Source organism: Augochlora pura, unplaced genomic scaffold (assembly GCF_028453695.1).
Source record: "Augochlora pura isolate Apur16 unplaced genomic scaffold, APUR_v2.2.1 APUR_unplaced_8888, whole genome shotgun sequence".
NCBI classification, from domain to species: Eukaryota; Metazoa; Arthropoda; class Insecta; order Hymenoptera; family Halictidae; genus Augochlora; species Augochlora pura.
The window spans coordinates 4,667-20,023 of NW_027589710.1; the positions used below are offsets into that span (position 1 = coordinate 4,667).

Genomic DNA, 15,357 nt, shown 5'->3' on the forward strand with positions numbered 1-15,357 from the left:
GCTGCTCGCGCGCTAACGAAGGGACGCGCCCGTTATGCTTACGGTCCGGCGTAATTTAAAAATATTCGCCGCGGAAAGTTAGGACAACGATAGGAGACGTTCGTGACTTTGGCAAGTGGAATGGGACTGCGTGTGGTCAGGCACGATAGTGGTGTAGTGAGATACACTGTCCGAAAGTATTAAGTTACTTAACGACGGTTCTGGCAAAGTCAGTAACATGGTTGAGTGGAGTAGACTTCTTACTAATAAAAGTTCTGCTTGACTAGATTGTTTTAACTATTCGCACTCGGAAGGTTCTTGTGATATACTTATCAGCAACTCGTAACAAGTTTTTCTATAATTGTGATTTTGTTATAAAAAGTCGAATTGAAATAGAAATCATTGTACTGCTATGAAATTTTACTGAAATTAATTAATAAATAAATAATTTTGTATTTTTATTTATGTATTTTTTTGCATCACCTTAAGATATGAAGAGAAATTAATGATTAAGAAGAAAGGATACAAGTGCAAAGAGTTAGTAATCCGCTCTATTAAATTATTAGACGTGTTTCGACTAGGTTATAGTAATCTATAAGCTATAGCAATCTAATAACACAGTAAACTGTGGATTTAATGCATTCATAGCAAAAGTCAATGGTTGAAGTACAAAATAATGAAAAGATAGTAAAAACAGGCTAAGAAGGCTAACGCGGCAATTTTGTCACTTTAAGATTATAAAAGAAAGAAAACAAATTACACTTGACTCCGATATTTTGAAAATGATACACATATTTTTTATTTTGCATAACGATACACATCGTTTATGAATTGCAAATAAGAGTATGAGAATATCAAGTTTCATGATTTTATCAAGCTTTTATTGTTCTTTTACGGTAGGATAAATTAAATGGTAGTAATTACTGAAATAAAACACAAGTGAATATTTGCAAAATAAAGCAGTGTACTGCGAATTATACACTCTATTTTCTCTATGGTAACTACGCGTGCGATGAGCAGTAATTTTATTATCATGTTAATTAAACTTGTATGAAAGTTTGTTTCATTTCTCGTTACCGTAAATGAAACGAATCCTTTTAACAATGAATTATTCATATGTAATACATTTATCGCGTTTTAGTGTGTGTGAACCATCAATGCGCAAAAGTATACACAGCCTATTAGCAGCCTAACAAAGTCACGGTAATCTCAATCGTTTAACGCTGATTTTATCAAGCACTTGCAAAAACTAATACAGTGTCCCTTTTAAACATATTTGAACATTTTTAAAACTTAATAACATTTTTTGAAATAGGATCCAGCAAATTGAATTTTAATCTACCCGGCAATGTCGTAACAATTGTTTCCAAAAATTGCATTTGGTTGAGATATTAAAGGAGTTGAAAGCCATCGTATTCTAATTCTTTTATCATCCAAACCGATTGTAATTATTGGAATCAATATTGTTAACCAGCAAACTAGTCCTTCTAACATTGGCAAAAGATCCAAGTTGCTTAAAAAATGTTATTCCGATATAAAAAGTGTCTTAATATATTTGTAGCCCACCGTAAGTACTCCCTTATAAAGATGGCAACATTAAATAAACTATCATAACGCGTGCTTCAAATAAAAAGCTGATTAACTCGTTTCGAGCGAAATGATTATTATTCGCACGGAATCGTTCCGTGCGTCTTTACAGGTATAACTATTCTAAAACAAAAACGACCGTTTCGACCGGCACTATAAGTTTGGTGTTAAAAGTAGAATTTTCTCGCGCAATAAACGGAACGAATTTTTCAATCATCCCGATACCCCGTCTAATAATGGAAGAATAAAACCCACGAGTTTTTAAGTTAGCGTCCCGAAGCTCTTCTCTTAATAAGCGGACACAATGAACGGAATGCTGGAAAACGAGGGTTCTTAATCTGAAAAATAGCGGCGAAGTCACGTCCGCGTCGTAAACCTGTCCTAAATTTGCGTGTCTCTGCCGGTGCTCGTTACTCTCGTCCGCGGTGCCAAAAAATCTTGAATGGCAGCGGCGTTATTGAGGCGGAAGGAGTTCGCTTCGAAACACTGTTTCCGGCCGCGGGGAAAGTAATCAGCTAATGCCGCGCAGAATATAGAATCAGCAGGATTTGGCCGATGCAAATTCGAAGAGATTTTCGCTGGAATCCCGTGATACAAAAAAGGATAACACCGGCCTGTTTCTCAACTAATTACATCCGGCAATTCGTATTATCGTTGCGAGTGAAATCCGTTCGGCCGCGTCCCGCCGCGATATTCCGGACACGTTCTCGCAATTTGTACCACAAATTCGTTATTCGTCGAATTTCGCCCGCTGACTCGCGGGCTGGTCCGCAAATTCCCGTGCACCGCTGCTTGTCGAATTCGTTACATCATTTTGTAAGTCTATACCGGTCAGCTGACGCTATCGTAACGAGTGCGCTATCAACGCGGGACTTCCCCGCGGATTTCGGGCCGACCTCCGTTCCGCCGTGTTGGATTTAAGCTGTACAGTTTGTAGCAAGAAAATGTAGAAACTCTTATCTGAGCAAATCAAATACTGCATTGTGCATTTATTAGCTACCTTTTGTTTCATAAAAACGTCATAGGTACTATATAAATTAAAACTCAATGCGTACCAAGATGTTTTCTTATTTCCAGAATAGCGTGTCGGTTAGCGTGGAGTAAACAATTGCTGCACCTTTGACTTGTATTCGGGCATAACAAACTTCGTATTTATCGAATAAGAAATATTCGATATTTTTAATAAAGAAATAAACAGAAGGAACGAATAAAAAAGGACATAGGAAATTGTTTTATTAAAAGTTAACAAAACACAGGAATAGAAAGATACAATATGTCCTATTCGATAAATATAAAGTCACAGCAATTGTTCACCCCACAAATGACCTGTTCCATTACCCTATCTATGAACTAAATCACTATAATTAATATATCATTCAAATAGAGTAGGCGATTTTCGTGTTGCAACTTTTCAATCAATCTCGAAAAAGTATAAGAAGGTGATGATGGGACAAATCAACAGTATTATGTCCACCACCATTAATCGTTTTCGAAATATGCATATTTACCTCTCACATAAAAGCAGCGCTCTATTATAAATCTTGCAACTAAATAATATTCAATTCTACGCACTAACGCTTTCCAAAAATGTTGTCTAATTAACTACCATATTTATACCAAGCCTGTGATAGTAGGGAAAATGATAGCACTATTTCAAAACATATTTCTTCCCAATACTTGCGCTCGTTATTCAAAAACGCAACCATAATAGATAAAATTGTTTTAGCCTGCTTTAAAGCGATTTCACGAAATCGGACATGGCAGTAACATAAAGCTACAAACGGTTATTGTTCCTATGAAATTTAAAACTCAAATATTTCCAAATATATGCGATTGCCACGGTAGCTGCAGTATGCGCAATCATCGACGGCGGAACATAACCGTGATCCTAATTGAACAATACGCGGATGAGTGAAACAAACCACTATACTTTTTCCATGAAATTTTTAGTCAACTTTATAGTTGAATCAAAGCCAAGTGGAAAATTGCGAGGATTCGAGGAATTCGAGGCAATAAGATCGACAGCTGGGATATCTCATTGGCGTAGAATTTATCGAATTAAAGAGTTTCGGCGTCAATCCTTAAATCTGAGAATGGCCTAGAGAAACTCGTTATCTGCGAGAGACTCCACTGTGTCCAAACTAAACATCTATCGAGCTGTTTTATTAGTGACCGAATTTATTTGTAGCTTTACGGAGTAGTAGAATTTTATGGGACGAAATAATGTTTTCTTGTTGGGGTAGTCTGTTAAGGTAAAGTATACTGTACAGTGTTATATAGTCTTCCTACATAGTCCTCCTTCTTCACATATTTAGAAACCAATGATTCGAACATAAAATACAAATACTAAATAAACTTTGCCACCTGTATGATTTACTAAATTCTAAATAAATGTAGCGGCTTATACAATTCACTGAAATTTCAATAAAAAGGACCTTTGTAATTCACTGAATTTTAAATAAAAGGAACCTACACAATTCACTGAATTTTAAATAAAAGGGACTTGTACCATTCACGGAATTTCAAGTAAATTTAATTTACCGTATGACATTGAATAAAAGTTAACTATATAATTCGTTGACTTTTAAATAAAATGGGAAGGGTAAAACTAAATTTAGTCTTGTCATTCTTATAAAGCAATACACGTTAGTCATTTTTGGAGTTCAATATTAACCCTTTGCACTCGAAGCCATTTTAACTGTAAATTTGAAACAATTTTCCTGACTCATAGTTACCAGACTAAGTGGTTATAACGCGAAGGGTTTATTTTATAGAAAACTGTTCCAACAATTCATTCTTATCAATTGAAATACGTAGAGACGCGGTTTACCCAAGTTGCCGAATCAGGACTTTTCTACTGGATCGTTCAATCGATGTCCAATTAAGGACCAATTAAAAGTGCGTCGGCTGCCAGCGAGGGATGAGGGGAGGGGCGAAAGAGTGAGGAAAAAGAGCTAAACGTCACAAAGAAACTACCCGGACGGAATATATTGGGAAGTCAGTCAGCATGAGCCGCCATAAAAGTTTGAGTGCGTTCCTTAATGCGGTATTCGCATAGGAGGAAACCCGTAGAATGGTTGTTGCGCCGAGTCGAGTCTCGCGATGATGGTGGATGGGGGTTATATGAGAGGTGGAGGAAGAAGAGAGGGTTCGCTCGAGAGAAAAGTCGTAACTACTTTGGTTCACGACAGTTCGTTCCGCCGTGCTTCCACCGCGCATTTCTCTCTCTCTCTCTCTCTCTCTCTTTCTCTTTTTCTTCCTTTCTCTCTTTCTCGCTTTTCTCCCTCTCTCTCTCTCTCTCTCTTTCTCTTTTTCTTCCTTTCTCTCTTTCTCGCTTTTCTCTCTCTCTCTCTCTCTTCGTATTTTCTCTCTTTCACTCTCTTTGTCATTTTCTTTCTCGCTTTCTCTCCCACTCTCTCTCTCTCTCTCTCTTCGTGTTTTCTCTCTTTCATTCTTTGTCACTTCCTCTCTCGCTTTCTTTCTTCCTCTCTCTTACATTTTTTTCTTTATACCTCTCTCTTTCACAATCTTTCTTCTTCTACTTCTACCTCTCTCTTTCTGTCTCTGACTTGTTCCCTCTTCGTTGCTCGCGTTCAACTTGCTTCTGTAACACGGAGACGGGTCTTTTACCAGATCCCTCCATGCCCGTGACTCTCCTCGAGGCTCTTTTTCCTTTTTTTTGTTTCTTCGGAACACTCCAGGGACGCGATTTTTACTATTTACTCATAGGGACTCGCTACATCGATAACGACGCTTCTTCAACAACCTCGTATCCCCGGGGACATTGTCGCGCGAGCGTTTACACGCTCCTGGAACACCGTTTTCGTAGGCTGGATGTTCGCTGTTTAACCCTTTGCTGCCAGTATTTATTTTAGTATCGCGTTTTTAGCATATTTCCAAGTTTTGCATAGACTATTAAAATATTTAACCATATTTAACTATATATATTAACTAACAAATATTTAACTATTAAAATATTACTATTAAAATATTTAACCCTCTGTTTCCGCGTACATACGATGAAAATGGTATAACGCGGCACCCAATGACCTTTTCAAATAATTGGGATAATAAGAAACGTTTGAATTAAAACTGTACTAAACTCTTTATTTAAATAACACTTAATATTTAACGGCGAGTGATTCTGAGTAAGCGTAAAGTGTAAAGCGTGTTTTTGACTGGAGATTGTGTTGCGAGAGTGTCGAGTGAGTTGCTATTTGCTCCGAGGTAAATTCGGTATGGGCGTGCATTTTTGACGGAACAAGCGGATTTGTTGATGATGGATTTCTAAAATGAGAGAGGGGAATGGTTGTCCTGCATGATTGGTTAAATGACAGAGTAGAGACAAGAAATAGGTGAAGAGATAGAAGGAAAAGGAAAGAAGGAAGAAGTGACCGTCCAGAGTACTGGACACCTCCAGGTATGAACCGTACCCCGGAACGGTACGCACGTGCGATCCGCATGTCTCGAGATTTGACCGTAGCAGGCAGTAAACCCGGAAAAATACCTCGACTTGCACAGGACATACGAAATGAAAGTTTTCTAAACGCGGTAGTAGCCTAACAGTTGGTGAGCAGCTGCTGGTCATAATGTAATAAAGAGATAAAAATTTATTTGAAGTAACGACTTTTCAGAGAACTGCATGCTACGGATGGATTTGTATTGACCAGGTCCTATAATCGTATTTTGAAGCGAAACATCCTCCCCCCCTTGAGAGGGAACCGATCAAAGTAGAATGATGACTGTGTATATGAATAGTGATTAATATAATATATATGGAATATGTGTGTGTGATGTGTAATGTGTGTGAATGCAATGCTCTGTGTCTGTGTGCTTGTTTCCGTGATTTTTATGTTTGTGACAAGACATTGTTCCCGGGTTGATCATCCTCCGTCATAGATTTCTTGCGTCCCTGGCTGCTCTCCTGGTTGGCCTCCTCCGCGTGGATGTCCAGCAATGGGACGAGTTTTTTTACGCACCGATCGAGCACGTTTGCGCTTGTTTTGACCGTGACTGCGCGAACGATACCGTCGGAGCCTGGATGCGTTTTGATTACTCGCCCGAGAGGCCACTGCATGGAAGGCACGTTGTCTTCCCTCAGGAGCACGATCGTACCCTCGGTGATTGGATGACTGCCTCTGGCCCATTTGTTGCGCCTGGTTAACTCATTCAAATATTCGCGATGCCAACGTTTCCAGAAATGCTGTTTTAATTGCTGGATCCGTTGCCATCCAGACAAGCGATTGGGTGTAATATTGTTGAAATCTTGTTCGCGCAGACTCGTAAGAGCATCGCCAATTAGGAAGTGGCCTGGGGTTAATGCGAGGAGATCTGTGGGATCGGAGGAAATTGGAGTAAGAGGTCGGGAGTTCAGTATGGCTTCGATGTCAATGATCAATGTATTAAAATTTTCAAAGGTTAATAATTCGGCACCTACAACGCGTTTCAGGTGGGTTTTAAACGACTTTACAGCGGCTTCCCATAGACCTCCGAAATGGGGAGCCTGTGGCGGGATAAAGTGCCAATTGATGGCGCGTTCTGTTAAAAATGCGGTTACTGCCTCGCGGTGATCGTCGGAATGTAACAACTCTCGAAGTTCACGAAGCTCATTGTTCGCTCCCTTGAAGTTGCTACCGTTATCTGAATATATGTTGATACAAAGTCCTCGTCTCGCGATGAAGCGTCGCAGTGCTGCGATAAATGCCTCTGTTGTTAAATCGCTGACCAGCTCGAGATGCACGGCCTTTACGGCCAAACATACAAAAACTGCCACGTATACCTTAATACGGTTGCGGTTTCGGTGTCGCCGTTCTTTTATAAAGAACGGTCCGCAGTAGTCAACCCCTACGTTGGAGAATGGACGCGATTCCGTGACTCTTGCTGATGGTAAATTACCCATAGGGTAATGAACGGGTGGTGGGTTGGCTCGGCGACAGCGGACGCAATTCTGAATGGTTTTCCATACCTGGCTTCGACCATCTATCGGCCAATATTGTCGTCTCAACGAATACAGCGTCTGTTGTGTTCCGGCGTGCAAGAGATTAAGATGCTCGTTCAAGATAATGCAGGTTGTGATGTGATCTTTCGGTAGGATAATGGGGTTTTTTTGGGAGAAGGTCAAGGCTGAATTTTCCAACCGACCTCCTACCCGAAGAATTCCATCTTGGTCCAGAAAGGGGTTTAACTTAGCCAGTTGATGTGTAAGCTTGTGATTGTTTCGGCGATCCAAAGCGCGTATTGCCTCGTCGAAGTGTTGATGTTGTGCCATTCTGATGATGGTGATTTTTGCTCGAGATAACTCTCTGACGGTGAGACTACCTTTCGTAATTTTGCCTGGTCTCCATCGTAGACACCGTGCGATGATGCGTATTAATTTTCCCCAGGACGAGTATCGGTTGAGTATGCTCGTATCCTTTGCGGTGGTTATGGTCATGCAGGTAACTATTCTTTGCTCCGGATCTTCAGTACACGGGATTAATTCTCGACTAGGCCAGGATGCTGATCCTTGTTTAAGCCATGGTGGCCCGTGTTGCCATATGGATGGTTGTAGGAAGTCATGAATTGTTTGACCTCTCGATATCAGATCTGCCGGATTGTCTGACGAACCAACGTGGCGCCAATCGACGATTTGGGTTTTCGATTGAATTTCCGACACGCGGTTGGCGACAAAAGTTTTCAAGGTGTGCGGTGATGAATTGAGCCAGTGTAAAACTATTGTTGAATCTGTCCAGAACGTGGTTCGGTCGATTTGCTTGTGTAACGCCTTTCGTATGGTGTTCATTAACCCGGTCAACAGTAATGCTCCACATAGTTCTAGTCTCGGGATGGATTGGGTTTTTAGTGGTGCGACCTTTGATCTCGCTGCGAGAAGTTCGACTAGTGTGTCTCCGTGGTCGTTTTGGGATCGTAGATACACGCAGGCGCCGTAAGCCTTTTCGCTAGCATCGCAAAATCCGTGCAACTCGATTGTCGATGCGGTTTGAATAATGACCTTCCTGTTAAATGTTACGTTGTTGAGAAGGGCTAACTGTGTATAGTAGTCGATCCATTTGGTGTGGATGCTCATTGGCAGTGACTCATCCCAGTCAACCTTCAGTGTCCAGAGCTCCTGAAGAAGGATTTTTGCCGTGATAATGACCGGACCTAGCAAACCCAGCGGATCGTAAATCTTTGCTATTTCTGAACTTATCAGTCGCTTGGTGACTCGAGATTCATGGGAAATGGGTTTTACTAAGTATGTGATTGAATCGTTTGCGGAATTCCAAACGATACCCAATGTTTTGATGGTCGATGATTCGCCGATGTGCAATTGTTTGTTTATGTTTTCTTCGGGCAAGTCTTTCAATAGCAGTCGATCGTTGGCTGCCCACTGTCTAATATTTAAGCCTGCTGATTTGAGTACCTCTGTAAGTTCGTTTCTTAATTTAATGGCGTCTTCTATTGTGTCGGTTCCGGACAAGAGATCGTCCACATAAAAATCCCTTTTTAAAATGTCGCACGCGTGGGGAAAACGATGATATTCGTCGTCTGCTAATTTCGCGAGACATCGGATGGCTAAATATGGCGCCGCGGATAACCCGAATGTAACGGTGTTGAGCTGATATGTTTTGAGCATGCCGTTGTTATCACGCCAGAAGAGTTTTTGATACCGCCTGTCTTCTGGACGAACCCGAAATTGTCGGTACATTTTCTCAATGTCCCCTGTGATCACATATTGATGCGTGCGAAATCTGAATAAAATGTGTACGAGATCGTCCTGAATTTTGGGGCCGGTGTGAAGAATGTCATTAAGTGATGTGCCGGTGCTCGTTGCTGCGGATCCGTCGAAAACGACACGGAGTTTGGTGGTTAGGCTGGATGCTTTGATTACTCCGTGATGAGGCAGATAATAACCTTCTTCGTTGTCGGAGACTTCGGACATGTGTCCAAGGTTAAGATATTCCTCTATAATGCTTTCGTATTCCTTTCGTAAATCGACGTCCCGTTGGAATTTTCGCTCTAATGAGAGGAATCGTTTCTGGGCAGTCGATTTCGATTCTCCGAGTTCCGCCTTGCGATCATTAAATGGAAGGGCTACGACGTACCTTCCCTCCGCGTTTCGAGTCGTGTTGGTTTTAAAATGGTTTTCACATGCGATCTCTGATTCCGTGAGGTGCTGTGTCGATGGGCCGTCTTCGATTTCCCAAAATCGTGTGAGGTCGAATTGCAGAGCAGTGTTCATGTGGCATGAGGCGGCTTTAGAAGGTTTGCTTGTTGGTGTGCTCCCCCCGATTACCCATCCGAGCGTGGTCTTCTGAAGGAAGAGATCAGGATCGTTTGATTGCGAAAGCTTGATCTGACCCACGCTCAAGATGGATAATGCTGTGCCTGCTCCTAACAACAAGTCTACTGGTCCTGGGCGATGAAATGTAGGATCTGCGAGTTCGATGTTCTGCGGGATCTTAAGGGTTGCGCGATCGATCGTTTGGTCGGGTATTGAGGTGGCTATGTTTGGCACGATTAAAAAGGTTAGAGTACGATGGTAGTTGTTCAATCGGGACTGAACGGTTGTTGTCACCGTATGTTTTGCGACCGTGGTGAGAGTGTTAAGTGCGCCGACCGGAATCGAACATCGGTTTTGTGTTAAGCGGAGCCGTTTTGCGAAATTTTGTGTCATGAAGTTCGTGGTCGAGCATGTGTCGATTAAAGCTCGACACGGAATCGGTTGACGGGATTTGTTTAGCGCGGTTATTCTTGCAGTGACCAGTAGATCGTTCGAATGGGCGTTCACAATAAAAGTATTGTGAATGCCCTTACCCCTTGGACTTTTTCGATGTGATAGTCAGGGTGGTGAAAACGGCCTCGTATGATCCGCGTCTTCTTGACCGGCTGGTGCGCCTACAACGGATGCGGATTTCGCGAGATTCGGGGTGGTGGAGGATCTCCGACTTCCTGGATGGTCTGATGTGTGAATTAGCGTGTGATGGCGTTGGTTGCAGACTCGGCATGAAAATAGTGATCTGCAGCTATCTGTGGTATGACCGGGTCGTAGACAATTGTGGCACAATGCTGTCTTCTCGACGGTTTCTAATCGCGTCGCGGGGGAGGCTAACTTAAAGGTTTCGCAGTCTCGGACTGCGTGTGCCTCGTGGCAGATCGAGCATTGCGGTGATTTTGCCGCAAAGAATGTCTGCGTTCGCGCGGTGCCCCCGGTACTGGGTTTAGGATTGGTGGCTATTGAAGTGTGACGATTTCCACCGGTAGAAACTATTCTGGTGATTGCCGCCGATGAACAATTCGCCCGTTTCTGCAGGAACTCCATTAGATGTGTGTAGGACGGCATCTCTTTGTTAGGCAGCGTGACTTCCCATTGCCAGATGGTATCGGAATTAATTTTGGATAGAATGATCGATATTAAAATGGAGTTCCACGATGATACCGATTCGCCGAGGTTTCGAAGGGCTCGTAGGTGTTGGTTTAGAACGTCTAACAATTCTCCTAATGCTTCCGGGGTATCCTTAGTTAATTTAGGGATATCGCGAATGGCGTCACAATGTCGTAAGAGGGTCCGTCGAGGACAGTGGAATTTTTCTTTTAATATATCGATTGCATCCTGATAATTTGTGTCCGTAGTCTTGAGAGATTGGATGCATGCAGCCGCCTTTCCCGTGAGAGTTGACCGGAGGTATTGAAGTTTTTGAACCGGGGTTAAATCTTCGTTGCGGTCAATCATGGAGGTGAATATATCGAAAAAGGATGCCCAATTTTCGATCGTGCCGTCGAAGGTAGGCAACCGCATCTCCGGCAGTTTTATGGCCATCGGAGCCGTTACTGTCAAGGCCGGGGACGCCGGGTGAACGCTACGAGAGTTGTTTGGTTGTTCGTTCGGTTGAATTAAATCTTTAGCCCGGGCTACGACGGTATAATAATTAGTTTGCATTTCGAATCGACGCGTTTCTTCCGACGGATCAAGAGTTTCTAGCTCGAATTGTATATCATCGAATCGATCCCACGCTTTAGCTAGTCCGTTGAGATGTTCTGTTATTAGAGAAATATTGCGATGCTCTGATTCTTCGCAATTGTCTAAGAAGTTTTTTAGCGTCGTAATATGTCCAATGATATTACCGCGTCTACGTCGTAGGGTGCTAATTTGCGAGTCTTGGGAGTTCATGGTGAGATACGTAAGGAAATGAGAAGGAAGTTGGCGATACAATTAACGAGCCTACCTTGTAGTATCACGACCCCGGCGGTGCTGCGATTTCTTAAAATCACCGAGTCCTTGTGTGTCTTGGTGTTGAATGTTGTACAAGCGCCTCCGATTAACGTGGTTGATGTCGTCTTGTGAGTGGTTGTTGATGAAAATGGTCGGTGTCCGTTGAATGATCACTCGTTCACGAACACTATAATCCGGCTCGAAGGACCAATGTTTCCGCGTACATACGATGAAAATGGTATAACGCGGCACCCAATGACCTTTTCAAATAATTGGGATAATAAGAAACGTTTGAATTAAAACTGTACTAAACTCTTTATTTAAATAACACTTAATATTTAACGGCGAGTGATTCTGAGTAAGCGTAAAGTGTAAAGCGTGTTTTTGACTGGAGATTGTGTTGCGAGAGTGTCGAGTGAGTTGCTATTTGCTCCGAGGTAAATTCGGTATGGGCGTGCATTTTTGACGGAACAAGCGGATTTGTTGATGATGGATTTCTAAAATGAGAGAGGGGAATGGTTGTCCTGCATGATTGGTTAAATGACAGAGTAGAGACAAGAAATAGGTGAAGAGATAGAAGGAAAAGGAAAGAAGGAAGAAGTGACCGTCCAGAGTACTGGACACCTCCAGGTATGAACCGTACCCCGGAACGGTACGCACGTGCGATCCGCATGTCTCGAGATTTGACCGTAGCAGGCAGTAAACCCGGAAAAATACCTCGACTTGCACAGGACATACGAAATGAAAGTTTTCTAAACGCGGTAGTAGCCTAACAGTTGGTGAGCAGCTGCTGGTCATAATGTAATAAAGAGATAAAAATTTATTTGAAGTAACGACTTTTCAGAGAACTGCATGCTACGGATGGATTTGTATTGACCAGGTCCTATAATCGTATTTTGAAGCGAAACACCCTCCGACTACTGCAGCACGGGCTTCGAGCACTTGGCTTTGGCCAATATATTGTTAAGACACAGGAAAATAGGAAAAAATAACACAATGGATTGTTGAAAAGGAACAATGTTTTTCATTATACATTTCATTTTTTACACATATTACATAAAATTGTCGCCCGTCTTCCTTGCTTTACATGTAGCGGTATCATCGAAGCGAATATACCTTAGTATATCCGTAAATCTATCTCTAGACATTAAAGCAGCATAAAATCTTCTTGAAGGTGTATCATCTTTCCACAAATCGCTTTTACATTCTCACGATTCTCTGAATCTTCCAATTAGCAATAATAGTCCGAAAAATGCATCCATTTCTATGCGGTCTATTGGTTTCCATTTCTTGTTCGATGGTAAGCTCTCCCCCGCTTTTTTATTTGTCCATAATATGATATCGTCGATTATTTCGTCATTGATAAATAAATGGAAGCACTCATCTTCAGTTTCTATATATTCACTTTGTTCGGTAAGTGAACATTTGTGTGGAAGATTCTGCAATGTTGTAGTGTCCATTGGTGCAATATGTTGCCAATTACGACCAGATACCGCTACACATTCTGCAGATTCTGATGTATATTCCTCATTCAAATCAGAATTTTGTTCTTCGGGTTCAGCATCGCTGTTAGATGCACTCCACCATCAGATGATTGTTCACAATTGTGAAGATCCTCTTCTTCAATCTCATCAATAAGAAATTGATCATTTTTTTGAGAGGTAGCCATTTTACGAAGTAATAAACGTATATAACAATAACAAAGGTAACAAAAATAATGGAAATAATGAATAATAAATTAGTAAATATATATAATAGTACTCTTGACGCACGTCTTTCTCTCTCAAAGTGATGCATACAGCTAATCAGCCTCAAAATCAGCGACGTTTCCCGTTTTCGTGGAATTATTGTCGGGAATATAATACGGCATTATGGTTGGGCCAGTGTAAACACTATACGAGACAGTCTACTATACTATGATAGTCTAAACATTGGCGGTCCCTTTGCTACTATCACAGACAACTTCGGTACTGCATACGTTACAACGAGTCACGAATGACCCCGGCATAGGAGGCGGAGGGTTAAACAACCTAAATATTATTAGGATTTGTAACGGGTGAAAGCGTGAAAATGTTCTTATTTTTATTTTTTACTTTCTAGTTTCAGTTTCATTCTCTACTACGAAAGCAACGAACAGGAGTATATTAAATATTCATTTTGATTCTTAACATTTTTAATTGGTTGAAAATAATCTGACAGCATTGTACTATATATTGGGTTGTTCAGTAAGTCATTGCGCCTTTTTCATTTCATTTTTAAGTACGTTTATTTAATATACGCAATGAACATTAATCACTGATGTATTGGCCGTTTTGTTGGATGAATATAAGAAGGATGTTTTTCACACATAATACTGAAAAAGATCCATTACGTTTCCAATTACATGTTCCAGATAAAACAATAAAAGAATTAAAAGAACACGTATTTTTCATAAATATTAAATACAGCCTGCATTTCCATAAATATTATCTTATCCACCCTATCTACGTAGTTCGACTTTTGTGCTCTTAATTCTAACTTTCGTACTCCTTTCCCTGTTTTACGTGTTCCATCGGCCAGTTTCCCCTCTTCTCACAATCTGCAAATTTCTTCTTTGCTTACACCAGTCGAAATCCGGGGCGCGTTGATATCCAGTTAATTGATAACCACTTATCCGAGTTTCTCTCAGGGCACGTGGGCGCTTAGACGGAACAGAAAATCGGGCGGGGAATAAACTCGTAGCGAGGGAAGCGGATCCGGCAATGGGGCTCCAAGTAATTTACTTACATTCCCACGATATCGAGAAACCATCGTCCCGTTTCAAATCTTCCCGCGGCCGGGGCGCGGAATTTATGAGACCCTACGCGGATCGTAAGGGTGTAATTGAAGTTCGCGATCGTCTCCGTGCCGGCGGCGCGGCGGTTCGAAGTGAAGAGAAAGGAAACCCGCTGGCTGCCAGCTAGAATCTTCGGCTGGTTGCCGGTGTTAAGCCCCGTCGTAAAAGGGGTTTTACGCGATCGGACTTTCGCAATGAAACTTCGGCTGCCGGCGGAATCGATCGCGTTTCCAGTCATTGGGCGACCGTTGTCGGGCTTCCTCGCGGATCATTTGCCGTCCTCGTAAAAACACTTTCGAAATAAATTAACACGCGGCGAAGAGTCGTTACTGGGACCTCGGCCTCCTCCCTGCGCCACCGGGCCTCTTTAAATTGTATTATTCTTCTCGCGAGACGATAGGGGGTTCCCGGAAAAATCGATCACCCTCCCGTCGATTGTTTCTCCACGCTCGTCCGCCCCTGACAGGCTACGAGTGTTTGTTCCGCGAACAGAGCGTAATTAAAATGACGCCGCGTGTGGCTCTTCCCATATAGGCGAAAATATTTGCCTGGGAAAAATGTAGAACGCAGATGATAGTATTCGCTCCGGCTGTGAGTCCGATTGAGAAGTGTGATCTCTCGTTAGATGGACGACAATAGATATATCTTGATTTGTGTGTTTATGGATACGGAAGGAAGCTCGTAGAAACTAAAAGCAAGTGAAATTGGATCGTCTCTATTTTGGACTACAGAAGGTACAAAAAACTAGTATCGGATTGAATTGAAATCTGTAAAGTTTGTAGTT

General features: G+C 42.0%; 2 protein-coding genes across 2 annotated transcripts; both read right to left on the reverse strand.

The window, feature by feature from the left end:
* Positions 1-6,415: 6,415 nt before the first annotated feature.
* On the reverse strand, positions 6,416-10,222 carry LOC144478154 (uncharacterized). Its single transcript, XM_078195887.1, has one exon. It carries the CDS (start codon positions 10,220-10,222, stop codon positions 6,416-6,418), a length of 3,807 nt encoding a protein of 1,268 aa, XP_078052013.1.
* Positions 10,223-10,387: 165 nt separating this feature from the next.
* On the reverse strand, positions 10,388-11,716 carry LOC144478153 (uncharacterized). The gene has a single exon (XM_078195886.1). It carries the CDS (start codon positions 11,714-11,716, stop codon positions 10,388-10,390), a length of 1,329 nt encoding a protein of 442 aa, XP_078052012.1.
* Between the last annotated feature and the right edge of the window lie 3,641 nt (positions 11,717-15,357).

Excerpts from the sequence above, each read along its gene's own strand:
- LOC144478153 (XM_078195886.1), bottom strand. The coding sequence starts at position 11,716 with ATGAACTCCCAAGACTCGCAAATTAGCACCCTACGACGTAGACGCGGT.
- LOC144478154 (XM_078195887.1), bottom strand. The coding sequence starts at position 10,222 with ATGACACAAAATTTCGCAAAACGGCTCCGCTTAACACAAAACCGATGT.